Source organism: Xiphias gladius, chromosome 20, assembly GCF_016859285.1.
Source record: "Xiphias gladius isolate SHS-SW01 ecotype Sanya breed wild chromosome 20, ASM1685928v1, whole genome shotgun sequence".
NCBI lineage: Eukaryota > Metazoa > Chordata > Actinopteri > Istiophoriformes > Xiphiidae > Xiphias > Xiphias gladius.
Window position 1 is genome coordinate 15,407,651 of NC_053419.1, and position 22,797 is coordinate 15,430,447.

General features: G+C 37.6%; 1 protein-coding gene across 1 annotated transcript in view; it reads right to left on the minus strand.

The window, feature by feature from the left end:
- Positions 1-3,008: 3,008 nt before the first annotated feature.
- LOC120806890 (myosin light chain 4-like) overlaps positions 3,009-22,797 on the minus strand; it is a 36,631-nt gene continuing 16,842 nt past the window's right edge. Inside the window, exon 2 of the mRNA XM_040158423.1 lies at positions 3,009-4,007. Within this exon, the coding sequence (XP_040014357.1) occupies positions 3,239-3,847 (609 nt within the window). The 5' untranslated portion in view covers positions 3,848-4,007 and the 3' untranslated portion in view covers positions 3,009-3,238. The remainder of the gene's footprint in view (positions 4,008-22,797) is intronic.

Genomic DNA, 22,797 nt, shown 5'->3' on the forward strand with positions numbered 1-22,797 from the left:
TAAAAATACTGTAATATCTCATCAAAGTTATAAGTAATCATTTATTATATCCATAAAGGCTCAAAAGGCATTTGATTGGGTATTGGTATGGCAAAATTTTGTCCTACACTCTACTAATGTAGTTAACATTTTACTCATCTACGCAGGCTAATGTCAAAGTAAATGGTTAAAAATCAGGGAGATTCAGATTTGAACGTGGATGCAGACAAGGCTGCTCTGCTCACTATTAGTATTGAACTGCTGGCCCAGCTCATTAGAGATGATAATGATATAAAAGGAATTATAAAAAAAATTAGCATAAATTATTCCTTTATGCAGATATGTGACTATATTGGACAGAACCTACATCAACAATACCACATTTAAAGCATTTTAGCATCATACAAAGTAAAGTAAAAATTTGGTGCATTAGTAGTGATTTGGAACGATGGTTCTGGGTTGCATTGAAAGTATTCGTATGAATACTACATTATTTATTTCAGATGTAACCTATAGGAATTCCAAAATCAACTTCTGATAATTAGGATAAAATAATTTTGAAATGCATTTGGCAAAAGTGCCCTAGAATTAGACCTAAAACTTTACAGCTATCTAAACCAAAGAGAGGCGTTAAACTTCCAAACTACTGTGCTTCATACACAAATAAATATGTCCCCAGAGCCCTCGCAAATCCCACCTTTAATAGATTCCCATATAAAAGAATCAATAGACTGGACTAAGATCTCTCCTAAAATTTGGAATAAAATACAGGCAGCTTTAGTGCTACCGAAGCTAATTTCATCATTAAATAGCATTGGCCTTATGAAGAACTTTAACAGTTTAGATATCGGCTTTTGAAAATGGACAGATCATAGATGGTTTATCTGGTGACAATCTTAAAACATATATCTTTGATCTCCCCAGGACAAATTCCCTTAGATATTTACAGCTAAGAACTTTACTGAAAACACACAAGTGTTGCAAGTGGGGAAAATTCATAAAACTTAGCCCCTACAAACAATTTCTAACAGAAATACAAATGGAAAATGGAGATAAGAAAATAATTAGTAAGTTATACCATATATTTCTATCTATGAATCTACATAATTCCCTACAGATAAAGCAGAGATGGGTAGTGGAAACGATCAAGTTCACTTGGAAGGAGGTGTGGACTGAGGCACGCCTAGTTACAAATTCAAACTCTTGGAGGGACTTCAAATGGAAAATAATCACTAGATTCGTCAGAACACCAAAAATAATAGGGACTGGACACTAGCCAGTAGAATACTAGGGAGGGGTGAGCGGTTGGCACACTGCCTTAGCCTCACCAGGATGCCAGCTCTCCTTCCTCTCCTTCATCAGCGTATGCAAGAGTGAACACCTGTGATAAATGGTTCTTTACCAAGTTGAACACCCAGAGAACACCTGATCTAAGTAGATGAAATTAAGCCTCTCCATTTCACCTCGGATCTTCAGTAGTGTCCCCCGGTCATATCTGAAACTTAAGCCGTAACCGGGAGCTCACAACAAGTCAGCATTACTTGGCGCCATGTGTACCCAACGTTAGGTTTACATATTTGACCCAATTTTATACATTACTGAAAAAGGGGCGTAATTTCAAATGAAACAAAGTTTCACCCCAATTGTTGGCTCATATGGGTTGACAAAGTTCTCTTGAGTAATTCTTATTTGACAAAATATGTTTTTTTATAAACAAATGTGACTCCAAAAGGGAAGTTACAACAACTGAAATGTGAATGAACAAAAGAGTCATCCAAGTTGCAATACTCCTACCAACTGACCTTAATATTCACCTCTCTACTCATGGTAGACATAAAATGGAACTGTTACATGATTGAGTTACACAGCATTGCATCAGAAAGGTCTGAATAAAAATCATACTGAATTAGGTATTATAGGTAGGCTATTTTGTGTCTTTTATTTTGAATTGTGACTAGGCAAATCAACCTTGTTATTGTTTATACAGCTCTGTGTCTGATTTTGACACTGAATAGGTGATTTCTCATGATTTAAACGGGTTTCCAGAACTAACAATCAGCTCCACTGTGAATGAAAGCCCCACTCTGCAGCTTTTTTTTTTTTTCAGCTTTCAACTGCTTTCAATTCAGTAGTTCATCAGGTTGAGGTCCAACAGCTCTCACACAACCCTTATATAAATCATGGCCAGCCGTTTCCAGTACATGAACTCACAAAAGCCAAATGTATGCTACCTACTGCAAAATGTTGGTGAGCCAAAGAGCAAAATTGGCTTTTGAAGGAAGCTTAACATGTAGCAATCTCATCAGTGCTCTTTTTGCCCCTTAGAGGACTCATATCCAATGTTGTTAGAAGTAATGAGAGGTGAATAAATGTACTGATAAGCTGAAGTGATAAACATTTAATATGAGATGAGCACAGTCTTATAGTTGAGGTCGTACTAAGTGCATCAAACTTTTCGTGGCTGAATAAATAAATAATTCAAATCTGAAGACTTGAAAATATTACTTTTACAATTCCCCCAAATATGATGATACTAGTGTAAAATGCTTGCTTTAAAAAGCCAGCACTACTCGTTTTGTCAGCTACTGCAGTAAAGACGAAGGGGCCTGTCCTTGGAGCACCTGTTTTGTAGTTGTCAGAGGGAACTGGATCTGTGCTTGCATGTCTGTATGTGTGTCCAGAATGTGGGAGTATATCTTGATCCACAGCAGCTGCCCCTCAAGCACAATGACAAGCTCGCTGATTCAAACACTCTTTGTGTAAAGTAGAATAGAATCAAATCTGTTCTATTTTCAGATGGAACCAAATCCTATTTGTTTTTTTCTCTTCCAACAATACTTTATGCTAATCACATTAACACAGTTGATGTGAAAAGTTGAATAAACATAAAATGAGCACTTTTATCAGCAATCCTGCTTGAGTCATCATTTTCTCTTCAAATTTAAATGTTGGGTATTCTGAAATGATATTTGTGAGACGATTTGTAATCATATTTTCTTTATTAATTGATTTTCTTTATGGTTGTCCATATTATCTCATGGGCATTTCATTATATTTCCGTGTGTTTATTAAATAGTACTAATCACAAGTCTTGCGGTCAACATTTCTTCTTAGAACATTAACTTCTGCTTTTGATGGTGTAAAAATAATGTCACAGACTAAGTGACATGCTCACCTCTAAATGGACAAATGTTTAGCATGGATCCAGAAAAGTGGAGAAAACAGAAGTAAAATAAAGTCTTTAGGTTAAATGTCCCGTTCACCCAGAGAGAATGTGCTTTACAAAGGAGGCATAGTTGATGCACCCATTGGCATCTTCCTGTCCAGCCATCAGTCTGTCCACCTCATCTTCTGTCATCCTCTCTCCCAGTGTTGCCAGCACATGACGCAGCTCAGCTCCCATGATGGTGCCATTGCCTTCCTTGTCAAAAACCCTGAGCCCCTCCACAAAATCCTCAAAATTGCCCTGATCTTTTGCACGGGAGATATGTTGGAGCATTGGCAAAAAGGTCTCAAAGTCCACCATTTTAGAGCTCATGTCCTCTGGCCGTGGTTTCCCAAGCACTTTCAGCACATCTGCATTGGTAGGGTTCTGGCCCAGAGCTCGCATCACATCGCCGCACTGGGCATAAGTGATCTTCATTTCTCCAGTGGGTGTGCGGTCAAACAAGTTGAAGGCCTCCTTGAACTCCTCAATCTGGTCGGCAGTGTACTCAAGAGTGATGCTTTTGGGGTCAAACTCAGGCTCCTTGGGACGCTGAGGCTGTGGCTCTGGAGGTGGAGCTGGCTTAGCAGCTGGGGCCACATCTTTCTTAGGTTCTGGCTTCTTTGGCTCAGGTTTCTTTGGTTCAATCTTCTTTGGTGCCATGTTGTTAAATTTTTTTCAGAGGTGAGCTAGTACTTGCTGAGAAACAAGCAAGAGTCTGAAGGGATTGAAAGAGATTCCCAAGCACACAAGGCCACCTCCTCTTCCATAGCTTTTATATGTTCTTTGTCAAGGGAGCCAGATAGCAATTTCCAACAGCACACTATAAAAGGAAGAAAACCGAAATAGATCCCCATAGCAAGTGATGTCAACATTAAGTATTGTTCTCAGCTGCTGTCATCTAACGGACAGGGCTATTTGCTGTCATTAGCAAGGATCCAGTTGCATTAGGCTGAAAATGTTTTGTCTCTTTGATGGACAAAGGGATCAGAGCACGGCCTGTGTATCAACTCATCAGGGAGAAGGACCAAAATAACGGTGCTTGCTAACTGCTGAAGATCTGGGAATCACTGGCTTCTGGAACAAACACTTTTTTTTCAGAGCATTGCTGTAGCTAAGTCACAAATAGTTATTTCTTTATTTCAGAGGTCTCAGGAGGGCTGAGCGCACTTTGGGACTTGCTATTATGGATTATTTTAGAAAAGGAAGAGGGCATTCTCTTTTGAGACAGTAAGATGATAGGGCTTGAGGTAAATACATTAAATCTGTCTTAGAATTCATGCTATTTCTTTGTAGCTTTTAAAAGACAGAATATCTGCTTAACCTCTTTTCAATAAGAGATGTGTTTGAGTAGTAGTCAGTGCTCAATGATTCGTTTGAGGCAATTTCTCATTTTCCAGATAAATGATACATTTTCCCTCCTGTCACAGAGCAGAGTATTCCACCATATCTAAGAACCTAACAAGATCTCATCAACCCTAAAGGGACTTTTAATTAATGCTTTATTAAAAGCTGATGTACTGGAGAGGTCAACTAGTATATACAATACAATACAATACAATACACATATACATATACATATACATATACATATACATACATATACATACATATATATATATATACATATATATATAATATAATATATAATATATATATATTGCTTTACATTACATTGCTTTAACCAAAAATACTGGGCATGCAAATATTTGACTGGCACCATCCTGTGTGCTCAAAATGTGTCTATTGTCTTGGTTTTCCCAACTCCATGTAAAGTATATTTTGGACAGTAAGAAGGAGTAAACAATCAAGGCAATTCCATTATGTGTCTTATAAATACGTAATATGTCACTTGGCTTTTTGTAGATGACTCCTTTGTAATTCCCTTCAGTGAATGATAAATGAACCAACAAAACATTCATTTCATTTATGGGAGAGCAGGTATAGAATAGAGGATGAGCGGTTCTGTGTCACAATTTTAGTCATAGCAACTTTAATTTTATGCATGCATCACAGTTTATCAACTCAGCTTGTCATGTGATAATCACTTTTACCCTTCTCAATCTATATGCCAGTCCTTGATGCGTCAATCTACAGCCTGAAGTCCTTGGACAGTGTAGTTTTAGTGTGCAGATGTGTGTGTGTGTATGTGTGTCTGTATATTTGTCCTTGGCCTAAGATCATTATCTCCCTTCTCTTTGCTTTTGAGGTCACATGGCTAGTAAAACTGACAGCTAATTTGTCGTCTTTTGGTGTCTACGTGCTTGTGGGTATGTGCACATTTGTGTCTGAAAGAAACAAAGAGTGACACTTGGAAGAGGGGCCAATTGGAATATCTATACAGAGACACCATATATAGTGTGTAAGATTCCAGGCATTTTCATGGTTGGTATCATAGCAAAAAAATAAAATAAATTAAAATAAATAAATAAATAAATAAAAGAGAGAAATTATACAATTGTTCAATGTTTTACCTCATTCATCATCCTCTTTACTTGGATTGGTTACTTATTGGTAACGATTTCTGTGGTTTCACTCACCAAAAATGTTCAAATTGATCTAATCTATATATATCAATCATCGCCACTTTCCTGATCATACCTCGTGCTAAGAGTAATTTAATCCTCTTCACATTCATGATAACCTCAAGATTATGACAGCTGCTGTTTGGCATCTTTAAATTTCAGCAAAATTAAACCCCATGTTGGATGGACCAATCTGAGTAACTTGAGATCAGCCCTTGGTAACACAGAGAAACAAACCATTGCACGATCAGTTTTATAGTTTGAGCATCTGACCAAAACTCTGGAGCATAAGCTTGTCAAGCTGTCGGCTGTGCACAGATGTGCAGGCTGCATGGGTCGAGGAGGGACAGACTTGTTATTACCTCCGCCAGGGAGATTACTTTTGTTGGTTTGTTTGATTGTCAGCAGGATTATGCAAAAAGTACTGAACGGATTTGCACCAAACTTGATGGATGGATGGGGCTTGGGCCAGGGAGGATCCCATTAAATTTTGGCGCAGATCCAGTTAAAGGGGCAGATCCTGGAATTTTTCTTCAACCTTCCTTAACATTGTGAGATTTTTGTCAATATTTCGTCTTGGCGGAGGTATACGCTCTACTGACTGTCATTCTAGTTGTTCCTACGCCCCCTCCATCAATCAGTACACTGCTATTGCAATGACTGAACCACTTGATTACTGCATTCAGCATCTGAAGTCAAGGACTGGGGTGGAAAGAGTACTAGAAAATTGTACTTCAGTAAAAGTACTGTTACTTAAAAGACATTTTACTCAAGCAGAAGCAAAACTTAGTTGTGAAAAAAATGTTCTCAGAAAAAAGTAAAAAGTAAGTCAGTTAAAATGTACTCCGAGTAAATGTCAATGCATTACGTTAAAAAAAATTAACGGTAAAAAATGTTATATGGTGGTAATGAGAATATATGATAAAACTGTTAAAGAACATCTTTAGGCTACCAGGTATATATGCATTGGTATGTCAATGCACATACGCTGTGTGAGAACCGCACCAAAAGCAACCAATGAATTCCAGTCAGGCACTGTGCAGCCTGTGCATACAACTGATAAATACAAATATACACTCAGTTGGCAGTTTATCAGGTACCCCAAGCTACAACTAATGCAGTCTAATACAACTGTCCTGCAATAAATCCTCCCTTCATGAAGGTTATAATCTTCAGTTTTATTAAAACTGTTTTAGAGAGGTTTTGATTCAACTGTATTATCACTTTGGAGGCTGTTGTGTGTGGTGCTGTTAAGCTCTATTGCATTATATGACATGTTTCTGTTATTTAGCTTACTTTCACTGATATAAATGGGCAGGACAAAATAAAAGAAACACCTGGTTACCCTGGCGGGTGTCCATAGACACTCTAGCAATATTTAGCTACATAAATCGAATAGCCTGCCACTTCTTTTAGAATTAAAACCAGAATAAAGCAGCAGAAAAGGCGGAGATATATAAGCAACATAAACTCCACAGTAGCTATAGCCAACGAACACAGACAAAACGCTATGTTGCTAGGCAATGCAGTAGTTGTTGATGCCCTCCTCTGCACATTGAGTTGCAACAATCAGTCATTTCTTGCACACAACATGTATGTGGACTGTGAAGCTGAGAGCAGCTCCTCTCTAAACACGGAGCTCTGCTCTCCAGCGGCCGCAGACCATGATGCTGCAGACTCACTGGCAGCCTCTTTTCTGCTGCAGCTGCTGATTTGGCTCTTTTCGGTTTTTTTTGCGCTCTTAATCATAACTTCATCATATGAGTTTTACTTTTACTCTAAGGATTTTGACGTAAAATGAGGTGAAGTAAAATACATGAGATACTCATGTAAAAAAAAATACTTCAGAGTGAAACTGCTGATTTTTAAAAAATACACCAAAAAGTAGAAGTGCACAAAAAAAAACAACCTTGTTACAGTAATGAGAGTAAATTTACTGTTTCATTGTACTGGTACTCGTTACTTCCACCCCTGGTCAAGCAGTTGGTAATTTGATTGGTCGCTATGATCGTTAAAGAGCTTTCAGCTGTCTGTACATGTTGAACAGAGCTGTTATATCTCCAATCTTCAAAAACACATACAAACTGATTTTTTTTTTTCATTTTCAAAAGCTTAACTAAAACTTTGTCATATTACAAATGACCGAGTATGTACTCTTGTTATGATCAGCTTTTTTATGATTTGCTTTATTCAGACAGAAAGGGCAATGCTGTGGCACATACACACCCCCGGGTTTTTAGGGGTGTATACATGTGCATATGCACATCTTCAACCATTCAGCTTGTGTAAGTTAGTCTGCTATGGAAACACCTTGCATTCACAAAAGAAACGTTTTGGAGACTTTATCTCATCATTATAACTTACTATCTCATAATTATGAGAAAGGATGCTGTAATTACGAGATCAGGATCTCTTAATTATGAGAAAACATCTCATAATTAATAGATAATGTACAGTCGACTGATTGGGCAGTAATTGGCACACTTCAGAGCTTGGCTCAGACTCAGTAGGTTTCTAAGATTTTTTTCGGTATCAGAGTAATTCATTAATAGTTGTCAGTGCATTCAATGGTACATAGCAAAAAAGGAGCCATTAATTTGGTGTACTACATTTTTCAAAATGTAAACAAATATAGGTTAAAAAATGGGGCTCAAGTTGCAGCTCACAGGGTAACTCACATACGCATGTGCTGCGGCTGGAATTGGACCGTTTCAGAACTTCAGAACAGACAATTTAATCAAATAGCACCATAATGCCTTTATCTTTTCAAATAGCAATGGCATTGATATCCACCTTAATCTTTTCTTATAATTATCGGATCTCATAATAATGCAATCTTTTCTCATAATAATGACATGGTAAGTCGTAATTATGGGATAAGGTCACCAAATAGTTTTGGAGAAAAAATGAAGTTTGGGATTTTTGGTGAATGCATTTGGCTTCAGTAGTTTTGCCCCCATCTGACAAAAAAAGAAAAACAAGAATTTTAAAAATGTAGCTTTAAAGAAGATGTGACTTTTTTTCCCCCTTTCTTCTCTTAGACATTATTGTCTAGTGTCTCTAACTCACAATAGCTATTTTGAGATTTTAGAGCACAAGAAAAAAAATCTGAACTATATCCTCCAAATCCCTATCCAAAATCAGTCATTCCCTTCTAACTCCACTGGGTAATACCTTCCCTCTAAACACAGGCGTGTGTGTGCTTGCATGCCTGTGTTCAGAATGTTTGTTTATATCTATGTGACCAGGCGAAGAGAGGGTGGTCAAAGACAGCAAGCCCTTAATCCCTGAGATAACACTGGGAATGAGGGCAGGCAGACCACTAGTCTGGTCTGGGCTAATAAAAGAGAGTGATTGAGACAGCAGTTACATTCCTCCTAAGGCCCTGACAGGGTGTGACTCAGACTTTAAAGATTCAGTGTTTTGTTAAATGGCTAAAAAGGGTAGCAACCTTGAGCCCTTGCTGTCCTCTGGAGCCCCATTGACTGTGCTGTATGTGAAATGATTTAGCTCACATCATATCATGAACAGAATGCTAAAAATTATGGATTTTCCTCTGTGAGAAACAAAAACAAACAAAAAATAAAATGTCAGTTTTATTCATCCTCGAAATATCCCCAAATGAAATCAAACAAAAACCAAGGCTCCATATGAAGAGCAAAAAACTTTGAAACATTTAAGTCTCGCTAAAAATACTTTTAATTATTGGAATTGATATGTTGAAAAGAACTATAAACACCTAGCATTTGCCCAGCGAGATTCAGTTATGTGTTGACAGTGAGGTATTTAATGTGTAAACATTAGCGCTTTCCCCCTCTACAGCTGCCACTCCAAAGAACAGGAGCTTTTCATAGCGACTTCTAAGGAGATATACAGTAGCACTTGTTGGAATTTGCTCATCTCAAATAGGAATTAAATTCTCTATTTTATGGTGTAGTGAACAGCCACACAAAACTTCTCGAATGAGTCCAGTAATAATATTGCACTGTTACAATGGAATGACTGTTGCAGGAACCAGCTTGTAGACATCTGTGTAAACAATTTAATTAAGACCATGTTTGATGAATTATAGCTGGTGAAGGCACTGCCTGTTCCAATACTTCAGTTTCTTAATTATAACAGACATCCATGTGTTCATTCTTTTTGCCCACCCCGTACTCTTCCCCCATGCTCACAATGATAGAAATTGAAAAACCACAAAAGGGAAAGTGCATTTCACACTCTACTGAAGCATAGCAAGCAATTTGAAATTAATCAAAACACAATAAGTTTACAACATGATAAAGAGGTGCTGTATATGAAATGAGCGGAGTCAATTTGTGATACCCAGCCCTCTGTTTTATATTACAGCATTTAAAATAGTAGTAGCCAAGAATTGCACTCGGACTAAATTACATTTTGGGTGAGAAATTTGAAATATTTATGTTATAAAAAGCACAAGTCTGAATATAAAGTCTTAGTTATCCTTTTGAGAAAATGGAATTTGCAAATGCTCTCAGGACACATGAATAACAGACTGTAGATGACTCTGTGAAAAAGCCCTCAAGGGAACAGAATTGTGCATCTTTCATTCAGACAGTTATATATAGAAGCGACCTTTGTCATTAAAAAAATAAAGGTACCCCATCCGTGAAGCCAAGCACTGAATGTCAGCATTCGTAATAACAATAGCACTGACTTAATCCAGTGAACCGTGAATCAGAGGGGAGCACATGTCATGCTCAGGGTCAGATTTTCATATGGGATTCAGACAATCAGTGTATCTTGTTTCCTTTGAAAGGCCCATCAGATATACCAGCCAAGTTCAAATATCAAGCACAGTTATATGCAAGGGCATGCGTCTCAATTGTGGGAAATGCCTTTTGTTGATACTGCAGACGGCACAGAGGTGACCTAAAATATAGACTCCCATAAAATAAATGAATATCAATTACAAAGTAACTTCAAAATATCAACTCCCAGCGTGAAAATGATCTGTATTATGCTTCGGAAAGTTTTATTCATTTCTTGTTTAATTTCTTTGGTGCTATGGCAGATTTAACCCTAAAACTAAGCTGGGGCCATTGCTGGTGATAATTGCATTCTAGTATGTACTTAGATACGTAGGTATGATGACAATACTTGATGACATAATGCTGAAATTGACTTGCAAAATTTCAGTATGATCCTTTATACCCCATCAACTTTTAGTCTATATTTGTTTCTCATCTATTATCTATAATGTACCCATGTCTGCCCCAAACAATAGCTGGGAGATCACAGTGCACATCCACCTCACCAGGAATGAGCACTATGCCTCCTTCTCACAAGCCAGGCTTGGAATTCTGACGGGGAGATTAGGGAAGTTTCCAAGCTATTCATATCCCCCCCTATTCTCCACAGAGTACTTGGCTTGGTGGCAGAATCCTTTCCTGTTCAGCTGGACCGGTCTATTTCTGATGTGCCTCTGATGCTGTGTTTGGAGCGTGTCTCTGAATGGCTTGTACCTGTTTATCCCAGCAGCACACAGGCTTATGAGATGTTTTCCTCGAAGCTTACCAGGTGCTTTTCTCAGCTGGAATGCCCGTATGTTTAATTTAGACCCATAATCCTAGCAAAAGTGGACCAAACATGTCTTCGGAGTGCTTTCACTATCCTCCACAGAAATGTATAAACTTTACCTTTTTTGCATCTCCTTTTGTTTCTCTGTTTACTCCTCGCCACAAAGTAAACTCTGTCTGTACTCACAAGTAATGTATTCTGACTAAACAGATGACAAAACCATGACATAAACCAAAAATATATTTGATTCTGACTGTATGAGATTTGCATAGAGCCATAGGACAGCTAGTATTCTCCATAATCCAGATGTTAATTTTACAAAAAATGCAGCCCAAATACAACTTATAATGACCATACACAGTTGGTCTGACAGGTGGTGAAATATTGACACGGGGCATTATAGTTGCCATGGATACTGAGGCCATGATATCTGAATCTGTTCAGTCCATATTTCACACTCCAGTTGTTTCAGCTGTTTTACTACACGAGGGTGGTGAGGTTAGATAACCTAGACCTTTTTTCACCAGCAGATTATTAGTTTGACATGTTTATTTATGACAGATTTGGCTTTATGCCAGTATGCTTTCTGCAAAGAGAACTCATCTGCTAACGAACAGCTTTTCTCAGTAGTCTGTGTGCTGAATACAGCATTTGTTAAAAAAAAGCAACGTTCTATTCCATATAGTTTTGATTTATTTCTTGTGGACACCAAGAAGAATGGCTGTTCTCTCAATTCCAACTTAATTGGATCAAATAAATGTGATGGGGCACTCGCCCAAGCCGGTTCCTCTGTTCTAATTTTACATAGCAATTTGGAAATGTGAAAAAAATAGAGGTATAGTAAGTGATGATATTGAGATATTATGTTTTGATGCTAATTTTAATGTCATTCATGGCACCACCATGTGATGAGGTAACTCCTTTTTCAAATCTCCCTCATCTTAAAAATCAGCTGTCAGTCAGGGGCTTGAAAGGTCTATTCTTGGTCACAGATTCTCTGTACTCAGCAGAAAAAATGTGCCTGGCCTGACTGTCATGATAAATAGAAATAGGTAACTGATTATAGACATTAAATGACACAATATGATAAATGTGAGGGATAAAATAGGAAACAGTTGTATTGTGTGAGAATTAATTTTGATCAACAAACAAACACCGGCCACGAACATTAATTGCAACAGGGGAATTTGAGATGGGTTTTGGGCCAATGAAACAACATGAATTGGATTTTGGAAATGACACACAGAATAAATAGGATACATTAACTTTTTTGTTTAGCAAACCTTTATCAACTCTTTCTCAGATGAAAGACATTGAAAGTCGAAGCCTAGCGCTCTCCATTGACAGTCCATGTTAGAAGTGCTTGTTCTTCTCAAACCATCACGTCTGGTGAGGCATACACAATGACACGAGGTCAGTTGCTGGGCAACAGAAGAAGCAATCAATGTACACAAGCTGGTCTTTGACAAATCTGGGTTTTGTCCAACAAGGCCAGTGACTCTGTTCAGCTGTACATGTGACCACAGAGGAGAATGGAGGATATTTGTCCTCTCATAGTGGCAGTAATATTGGACCAGATTGTGGCTGATGCCACTGAGTAGATAAATGGAGTGAAACTTCTGACTTCTTATGCTACTCAATTAGCTATTGCACTGAGATAATCCTTTTTCTGCAGTAGATATAGAAACACTGCAAATTGGGTCCTAAGTAAATGTTTCAAACTGCCAATTAAGACCAAGACATGGACTTAGCAGTGCATGGCAATAGAGTGAAGAGAAGAACAAGTTATCAGAATTTCTTGTGTTCAGAAGATATACAGTATATGCTGTGGTCTTACAATTTTGCTTATCTATACTCTTTAAACAAAGTCTGTTTAGTCTGATAATACCACATTAACATTCATCCATTTTCTCTACTGCCTCATTTTTGTTCTACTGCTCCCATTTTTTCTAAACTGCTCATTCTGTGCAGCGTTGTTGGGTAATGGTTGTATCCCCGCATGTACTGGTCAAAAAAAGGTACGTTCTGGAAAATTTTGCCTTTCTATTATAAGGCTAACACACTGACAAACACTGCGCTGCACTCTTGTGTGTAATTTAGAATTTCCATATCATCTAACTTGCATGTCTTTTTGTGTGGGAGGAAACCAGAGCACTCGGAGGAAACCCACGCAGAGACAGGGAAAACATGCAGGGAATTATGAGTGTGAAATGTGAGATTTCTTCCAAAAAGTGGTCAGTTGACCTTAGTTACTGACTCCCTTGTAATGTATATGTCAAAGAGATGGCATGCCAGGGCAGCACTTATTTGACTGAAGCTAAGACCCATGGGTGACTGGAGTATCTGTTAGGGGGTTACACTGCTTTTGCTAGTGCTAACATTAGCTCTCAGCAAAGCATTTCATGACATACAGAAACCTAGATCTGTATCCCCGCTGTACTTGTTAACTTGTCAAAACTGGATAAAAGATTTAAAAAAAAGGCTGCTCTAAGTTTCGCTGGCTTTTTGTGTTAAGTGTTTCTGGCTCCATCCATTGTAAAACCAAGTGTCCAACATTACTTTGTGTACAAGCAATGTTTTTACACCTGTAAAAGAAATGTGAAAATTCTGTCCCGGAAGCCAGAATATGAATGCACCACAGATATCAGGAATATGCTTTGTATATTTTCGGTGTATTTCTTCCACTACAGAGAAAAATGTGTTTTTTTTGACATGATTAGATTGCTATACCAATGACCTGCACCCCTAAACTAACTGGCACTGCTTACATTAGTTTCCCCATGCCTCAGGATGTAGTCAGACTTGCCAATTGATACATTCATTTAATTCACCTTAGTGGAACCAAATGTGAAAATAATTTACCAAATCAACATTTATTCAGGAAGTACTGGAAGATTATGTTTTCTTTTTGCTGATGATATAATTTTCAATTCAGCCTTCAATCTCTCATATATAATCCATATATAATCTACCTTTGAGCATTTCAAAAGCATTACAAGATATAAATTTAATGGTTACTAGTCAGTCCTCCTGCCCTTTACTAAGAAGGAGATGGACATTATAAATGTCACTAAGATAAAACACTTTAATTATCTAAAACTTAAATGAATTGCTTCATCTGTGCCAAAGAATTGCAGTCTCTACTGTTGGGATGATGCATCAAATGTGGATGGTAGGTTAATCTTCAAGCGTCACATCAGGCCAAAATCTCAGTAATTAAAAATGAATGTGCTCCCTCATCTACATTTCCTTTGCTCCATGGTAACCTTGGCACCACTAGATAATCGTTGGGAGGAACTGCACTCATCAAATTTATTTGGCAAAAACATGACACCCTGCATTCAACTGTCATCTTTACAAAGATCAATAAACTATATGGCATAGGCATGTCCATCTTTCAGTCATTTGTGCTCTGACTCCTTACTGTATTGCCAAGGAGGCGTACTTGTGCTGCATGGCAGTTTTATAGATATCATAAATGGAGTTTATTTTCTAAGTGTGTAAGCAAGCAAGCTTTGTAAGTAACAGGCATTTTTAAATGGAAAATAAGTGTACGCATTCTGTGTACACAGAAGTTAGAGAAGGATCATGAACTGTGGAGGATGGCTGTCATTGTAGAGGAGTCTCTCTCAGGCACATTTTGAGATTAGCTCTCCTCTTCATAAAGAAAAAGGCTAAAATAACAACTAAGTCACATTAACCGGCAGCTACAGAAGTGCTGCCTCCATTAAGGCGTGCTTAGCAGAAAAAAAAAAGTATTGCCACACTATCTTATGCACCCATTTACAGAATAGCAGTACTGAGTTTTGAAAAAAAAACAAAAACCATTTGCATTAGATATTAAGATCATAGTTCTTAAAGCCAGAAGGACAGTGAACTTCGGACACATTTTTGGATGAGCTTATTTTGAGTCCCACAGTCAGTGTGTTAGCATTCACTGTGTTCTTAGCAAACAGCTAGTTAGCACCGCAGGTTGACAAGGTTATGCTAATAGGTTAACTTCACATGTGTGATCATCAAGCCTCTGCAATCAGTTCCTGTGGGACAGATTTTTTTTTTTAATCAACCATGGCAACTAGCTTGCCAGGTAACTCCTTTACATTAGCCAACCAGCTCGCAGTAACCTATAGGAAGTCACCCACCCTCAGTTTAGAGATGTCACCTGTGAAAAAACTTTTTTATGAGGGACAGTGTGTTTACTCTTTTCAGGTGGTGGTTGGTATACATTTTGGTTATGCACTTAGACTTATGGAATACCTTAATGAACCTTTTAGAGTCTCATCCACTGGATAAAAACATTGTGGACTCGATGAAAACTAGGTGGCTTCATTTGTTTGCTTACCACCGTTTCCATTTTATGAATTGGAAGGAGATATGGCACAGGTTAGACCAACTGCCTCCGGATCCTCGCTCAGAATCAGTTTATGCTGTTTTCATACTTCAACACGAAAAAGACACTTGCAGTGATCCCGCACATGTAGAAATCACGTTTTGCAGTGTGGAGATATACAATTCAGATAAAGTGAGAACGGTAAAAAACAAACAAATGAGAAAAACAACTGTGCATGCTGCTGACAGGGCCTTTCGTTTTATGCAGGTGCTCATGCAACATCAATTGCTTAAAGTATGAGATTTTTATTGAACTAAATGTTATGCACGAGTAACAGCTGGGGCCACTGCATCAAAATATAATGAGTGCATAAATAAAAACAGAGATGATGATGACAATACAGAGGCCTGCTGGGATATTGCACCTCTCCAAGGTATTATGGTTGGATACAAAGTAATACCTGTGGTGGGTGTGTGCTGTGATTATGTAGGAGAAAGAGCTAAGAATCTAAGGTAATTAAACATTATTATGTCCTGACACCATATGGTCAGCAATTATTTTGTGAACGTACAATTGGTGCAACTCTTGCTCAGGTTAATACTACTTTAAACTCAGTCCATTTGTTTAAAAAAAAGTGTGCCACAGTGCTTTAAGATCCCTAATGAATGATTCATTTGGAGTCTTATTTCTGGCCACTTACCAACACGTCTAAACGCTCTACTTTCACTAGCTAGTCCCTAGCCTAGTCTGTCTGTTGTTTGGTGCTGGACAGTGAGCATACAGTGGGTTTATCAGAGCTTTATTTTCTGAAAACACTATGAGTAACATCTTTTGCAATACACATATTAATTTGATCTATTGTTAATTCAAATATATTTATTAGTGCGGTTCTACCTACTATCATTCCACTGAGGCTTTTGTATTCAGATCAACAAACTCATACAACATAATGGGTAGGGTCATCTGATGTAAAATAAGCTCCATTAGCAGCTACATTATGTATAGATTAGAGCATAAAAGGATGTTCTTCCAAAGGGAAAAAAATAGCATTAGGGCGACCCTCTCATTTTTGAAAAAACTGAGCTGAGTAGTGGTTTCACATATTCCATTCATCCAAAGTCTCTAAACTCCAGTGTTAATCAAGTGTCACTTGACATTTTGATGGCAGGGAATATGAGAAAGTAAGCACTAACTGAATGTTAGCCCTTAAAAAACAATGTGCACCTGTCCCAAGGCTTCAGCTAGAAAGCTGATCTTGTTGTACATACACAACATGCACATGCTTCTGTATGTCTCTATGTGTGACTTTATATGTAGTTTTGTGTTTTTGTAATTGGGTTTTTTGACGGTGTGTATTAATGTTACTGTGTGGATGTGTATTTACTTTTACTTTTTGAGGACCTGGTTTGAGTTATATACCTTACAGAGTGAGGACATTTTGGGAAAGTGAGGACCTTTTAGCCATCCCTCACAAATTTAAAGGGCTGTTTAAGGGTTAAGATATGGTTTTAGGGCTCAGATTATAATTAGAGTAGGTTAATTTTAGGGTTAGGGTAATTGTTGGGGTTAGGTATTTAATTGTGATGGTTGAGGTTAGAGTAAGGGGATAGGGATGGTTGAGGTTAGAGTAAGGGGATAGGGAATGTGTTATGTCAGTGCATGTCCTCACAAAGATAAAAGTGTGTGCGTGTAGCTTTTATAAGAGAGTGCAATGCTACTAGGCTTACTAGAAACCTGGGTTGAAATGGGTTGAAATGTGTGATACTTCAAGTAAATTAAATTCTATTTCCAAAACAGGAAGTACTTTTATTTCTTTTGGCAAAAAGAATCTGAATCTGTGAAAACCAACATGCCATGCAGAGTTCCTCAAGGCTCAATCCTTGAGCCTCCTCTCTTTAATCTTGTAATATTTACTGTCCTAAACATGTTTGCTTCAGGCCTAATTGTTCAAATGACTATGAAGTCACTGATCTCAATTATGAAGAAAACAATCATGTGCAGCCAAGCAACTATAGTCCCTTAGATTATTTCCACAAGTGCATTTAATATAACAATAACTGAATGTGCAATGTGCCAAAATCTCCTCAACCTACAATGTGAAAAAAGTAAGATAAAAAAGGAAGTGCTAAGAATGACCATCTCTGTCTTTGAAAGCCAAAAACTAAGACAGAAGTCTTGCTGTAATTGTGGACACTTAAGTCAAAAACAAAGTGTGCTTACCATCACTTAATTTATACATTTTGTAAATTGCTTTGAAATGCCTTTGTGTATGAAATGTGCTACATAAGTAACCTTCCTTGCCTTTCCTAATTTGTCAGGTGCAAGCTCTCCAGGTAGAGACCTACAGCCACCAAATTATTATGACATTAACACTGGCAGCGGAAACACTCCACTGTGACAAGAGTAACCTTTCCCTGAGAAACTGCAAAGAGATATTTACTTTGGTAGCATGTGTTCGATTTGGCAGTTGTGCTCTGTGATTTGTTAAGATGGCTCACAGTGGTGGATAGGTGCAAGGGGGTATCAGAGACTAACCCTCTCTTTTTTTCCTATTGACGTGTCTCTGGTTAGGGTTGTAGTGGTACATAAACACCCTTAGCTGCTACACCATGGGCTTAGCTGGTATGAGAAATGAAAGAGAAATGTTCCAAACATGAAATACCCAATGGTTTTTGAATGTTGTGTAAATGTGCCAAATTCTGCTATAGTACAATTTTGATGCTCTTATTTTTTTTTTTAAATTTCACAAATACAGGCTTAAATATAGTCTGAACTACTTGTTTGTACAAGTAGATCACACTGTTTCCCAAGGTTTTCCACTGTTTTCCCTTCTTTCTCCACTCTGCCATGTTACAAAATACTTGAAACATCAAAAAAGACAGTATTATCCCCTCCAGAGTTTCCTTTCCTCCATATATAAAGTCCAAAATACATGTGATAAAAGTGTCATGTTGTCTTCCCTTTTGACCCTGTGGGAGATGTTTTTATATGCTTCTGATGACACCTGATGAGGTTTGTTTGTCAGTCTTGTCTAGCTGTGGGGGAATCTTGTGTGGTGGAAGTTGGCTGCAGCCTTTGGGCTGTCAAATTTGTAGCAATAACCATTAGGACTGACAGGGAGGACAGTGGGAAAGTATAGGCTGTACTCAATCTTGGTCTCACACTGACTGGAAGGCAAGGCATAATTTAATAAATTCTTCAGGGAAAATCAGGAAAATGTGCACCGATTTGTCCCCACAGGAGAGCTGTCTCAGTCTTTGGCAAGGTCTGAAGGTCCACACCTTTAGTGTAAAATACTGCAGTTTGTTTAATATGGGGTGAAGACACTCCACAGTTGTTTTTGGAGCCACAGTTCTATAAGCCCACTTTATGATCCCTGAGGATAAAAACTTTAGTATATCCAGAGAAAAAAAGATATAAAATCTGTGGGTTTAGCTCCTGTGGCACCTTCAACAGCTCTGGTAATTTTAAGATTCTGCTGCAGACTCCAACAGTAACAGTCAGCGCTATTAACAGAATATGGCCATGCTGTGCCCTGCTGCAAAAACACACAAACACCCCCCTCTACAACACCCAATTTTATGGATAGATAACAGCGCCCACACCCAGCATTCTCTCAATGTTGAATATAGGTGACCTTTTTTGACCCACATGGTTAGTGTTGTGAAATACCTGCACAGCTCAGTGGTGTTGACAGCATTTAGAGCACTCTGGAATTTATTTCAACAAATAAGCACCAGAGCCAAGCACCTACAGTAAATATTTTTAATAATATGCCTGGAAGAAATGGCTTGGTAGGACAACTGTCAAAACAGCCCTTAATATCACATTCAAATATATTTAACCTATTATATAAAAAGGATATGAATGGAGGTGTGCAGAGATTTTAAAAAGTGATAACAGACTCTAAAGTACAGATATTATAAAGTAATGATACATTATACACATGCACACACACAAAAGGAATTTTAAAAAGGCTGTTAATAGAGTAATAGACTAGATCAGCATCTCCATGACTGACAAAAAGCTCAGAGGAAGGGTTGGCAAAAGTTACTGACCATTGTGAGTACACAGCACCACTTACTTCATGCATGGTGCATCGTTTTGTTTTGTTTTTCTAAAAAAGGATGACCATGTCCTTTATGGAGGCAGCTGATGTATACTACATCAGCTGCCTCCATAAAGGCAATATACAGCTCCACATCAGCTACCTTCATAAAGGCCACAACTGGGACAGCAGCAGTGGTATTGTGATGAGCCATAAAATAGGAGCTGAAAAGACAGGCCACCTCACTGACCTGACACTGCAGCCTAGGTGTACTTTTAGTGTAAGCATCTCTACCTATAGAAGTTAATGGTAACCTTTGGTAACCAAACACCCACTTTTTGTGCAGGGGTAAATCAGATAAACATTTAAAAAGCATATCATTAAAGGCACCAATTTATTTGTTTGCTTTGTATATTTTTCGTAGATACATAGATACATAGCAACCATTGTTTTGCACATAGCAACTGTTCCTCCTTCCAAAAAGTTAGAAAAAAATAGATATTCCAGGTATTAAGTGAAATGCCTCTATAACCTATTAGGTTTACCATAGAGTTATTTTTTCATTCATTTCATATTTGTCATAGTGTGACATATGATTTGTGAAATGTACTCATTCCAGTGTTCATACCTCCTTTTTTGTGATGTGGAAATTAAATGGCCATGAATTCTAGGATGACGTCAGTCAGATGGCAGTTTATTTAGTACACCAAGCTAAAACTAATGCGGTGTAATATAACTGTACTGCAATAAATCCTACTTTCATGATGACAATGTTCAGTTGATGTTGATACTCTTTTGTAGAGGTGATGATTCAACTGTATGATCATTTTTTAGGCTGCAGTTTGTGGTGCTGTGGAATTGTATTCCATTATTATATTATTGCATTAGATGAGTGTTTGTTATTTTCAATTTTCAAAAGACAGCAGTAATAAAGAAACATCTTTGTCACATGTGTAATGTTATTTCTCCTCACTCTAGCTTACAGATGGATATGATAATGATAAACATAAATAACAAAAATCATATTCTATTTTATCATATTGGTTACAGAGAAGAAATATTGAGATGTTTGTTTAATTGACAGGTTTTGCAGCCTATCACGGTAAGCAAATTTTCTAGCTTCGGAAAACTGACAGATAACAGCAAGAGGTAAATCCAGGCTTCAAAACATCCCTCCAAAGACGTATGACTGGCATCACAGATACTACATCCATGTTTTTCAATAGTCTCTGTTAAAGCAAAAATAAATAAATTGCCTGAAAATTGAAATTTCACCATTCCAGTAAACATAACGTTTACAGAACAGTCATTCAGATTCATTTGTTTTCTTCTCTCAGAGCAGATTTATCCTCTGTTCACTACTGCCTGTGGTGTTTTGTGTTAATGATTTGGGTTGAGTATGAGGTTCCTAACTTCCACACACGCTAATAGTAGTTGAATATTTCTACTGATATGAAATGTCACCAATAAGGTGCCATAATCTATATTGTGATAGTTTTGTTTTAAACAGAGAGTTTTAAAAGATGGAAGGACTTTTAGTCAATTTTAGCTTTGAGATTTTATTGAGTCAAGACATTACGACCCTCAGGCCCATAACCCTGAATGACATCAACCTAGTCCAAAGTGACAAGCATCCAATTACAAAGCTCCTGTAAGTACCAGGAGGCACTGTGACATCTCTTATATGTCTTCACAATGCCATCTTGTGGTAAAATCCTATGCAAAATATAGGCAGCCTCAGAGATTTTACTTTATTACACCAGAACAAAACTCATCCATCCTGAGTGATCTTGTAAATTACCCAAATTTTAATTGTAGCACATTAGAACCAGTTTTCTCCAAGAGAAAAGATATAACTTTTTCTGCTGGAGATGTGTTATTACTACTTAATTTTTTTTTTTAATTCTACTCTCTGTACTCCACCTTGCTCCCTAATTATGAACATAAAAGATACAGTAAAATGTCAGATGCATTCTGTTGACAAGAATAACCACTGCTTATTAAGATAGTGAAATAAATTAACTGCAGAGAATTTGATTGCAAAAGTAACCATGCCAAAAGTGAAAATGTCTGCCTTTTGTCACTCCTTTTCTTTTTGACAAGTCTAGTTCTTGCACATTTATTTTCTATAACCTTCCTCAAAACTTGCTCTCACAAAAACCAAAAGCTTTTGTATCAGTTGCAAGAAAAAAAATATATTCAGTTCAAATACTGTGCATAATGCATCTGTGCACATAAGATGGCACATATGGCAATTTTCCTCTTCGCATTTTGATAATGTAGTAATACTATGAAAAGATGATGACACATACATTTTCGCACCACTTATTCGCTACATATGGTACATTCATGCTGTAGCTTTGTAACAAAACAGCTGTACTACACAGAATGTCGTAGTATATAAGATTTTTTATTTTTTCTGTATTTCACATTTTGTTTTAATAACTAAATAATAAATGCAAACAATATTGCCAAGCACAAAAGCAAAGGTACAAAACAGCTTTTCCCTGAGATAGTATACATTAGCAAAACTAATTAATATGGGATGGGCCTGGCATAAGCCTATTATTTCCTTAGTTGTTAAATTTCTTTGACAGAGGTTTTTCTAAGGCTAAATACTGTAAAAATCCTGTCTCCTTTCTGAGGACTGGCAGGCACTAAAAGGATCAGCATGTTCATGCAAAGTGCTTGTTCAATCAACGAACAGCACCTGAAACGTCCTACCCTGATATCTGTCCAAAATTTTATAACTTTCTGAAAACAACAATCTGTCAAGCACCTAACACAGCTTTTGGCCACATGTGCAGAGTTGAGAAATTAGGTATGATGGCAGATTTTTCACCCTGCCTTCGAGTGTAGTCATGAACACTTTTCCCCTCAAATGTGGTCGGAAAACACATTGTACATACCCCAGCCTTAACCCTAACCATGGCCCCGACCATAACCTCAACCATCTGTAATCTAAAGCATTTGATTAGTGGAGCATATCAGATGCAGTGACAGCCCAGAAGGACAGGGAATGTCTGTCTCCTTATCAAATCTAGTGTCATGTTCCAAAGGTTCGCGACTTCACCCACATGACCATGAACTCATTGTGGTGATTGTTTTATAGGTCCTGTCAACATGTTGTGAATGCTGCATTACTCCCAATGAAACCTTACTGCCAGCT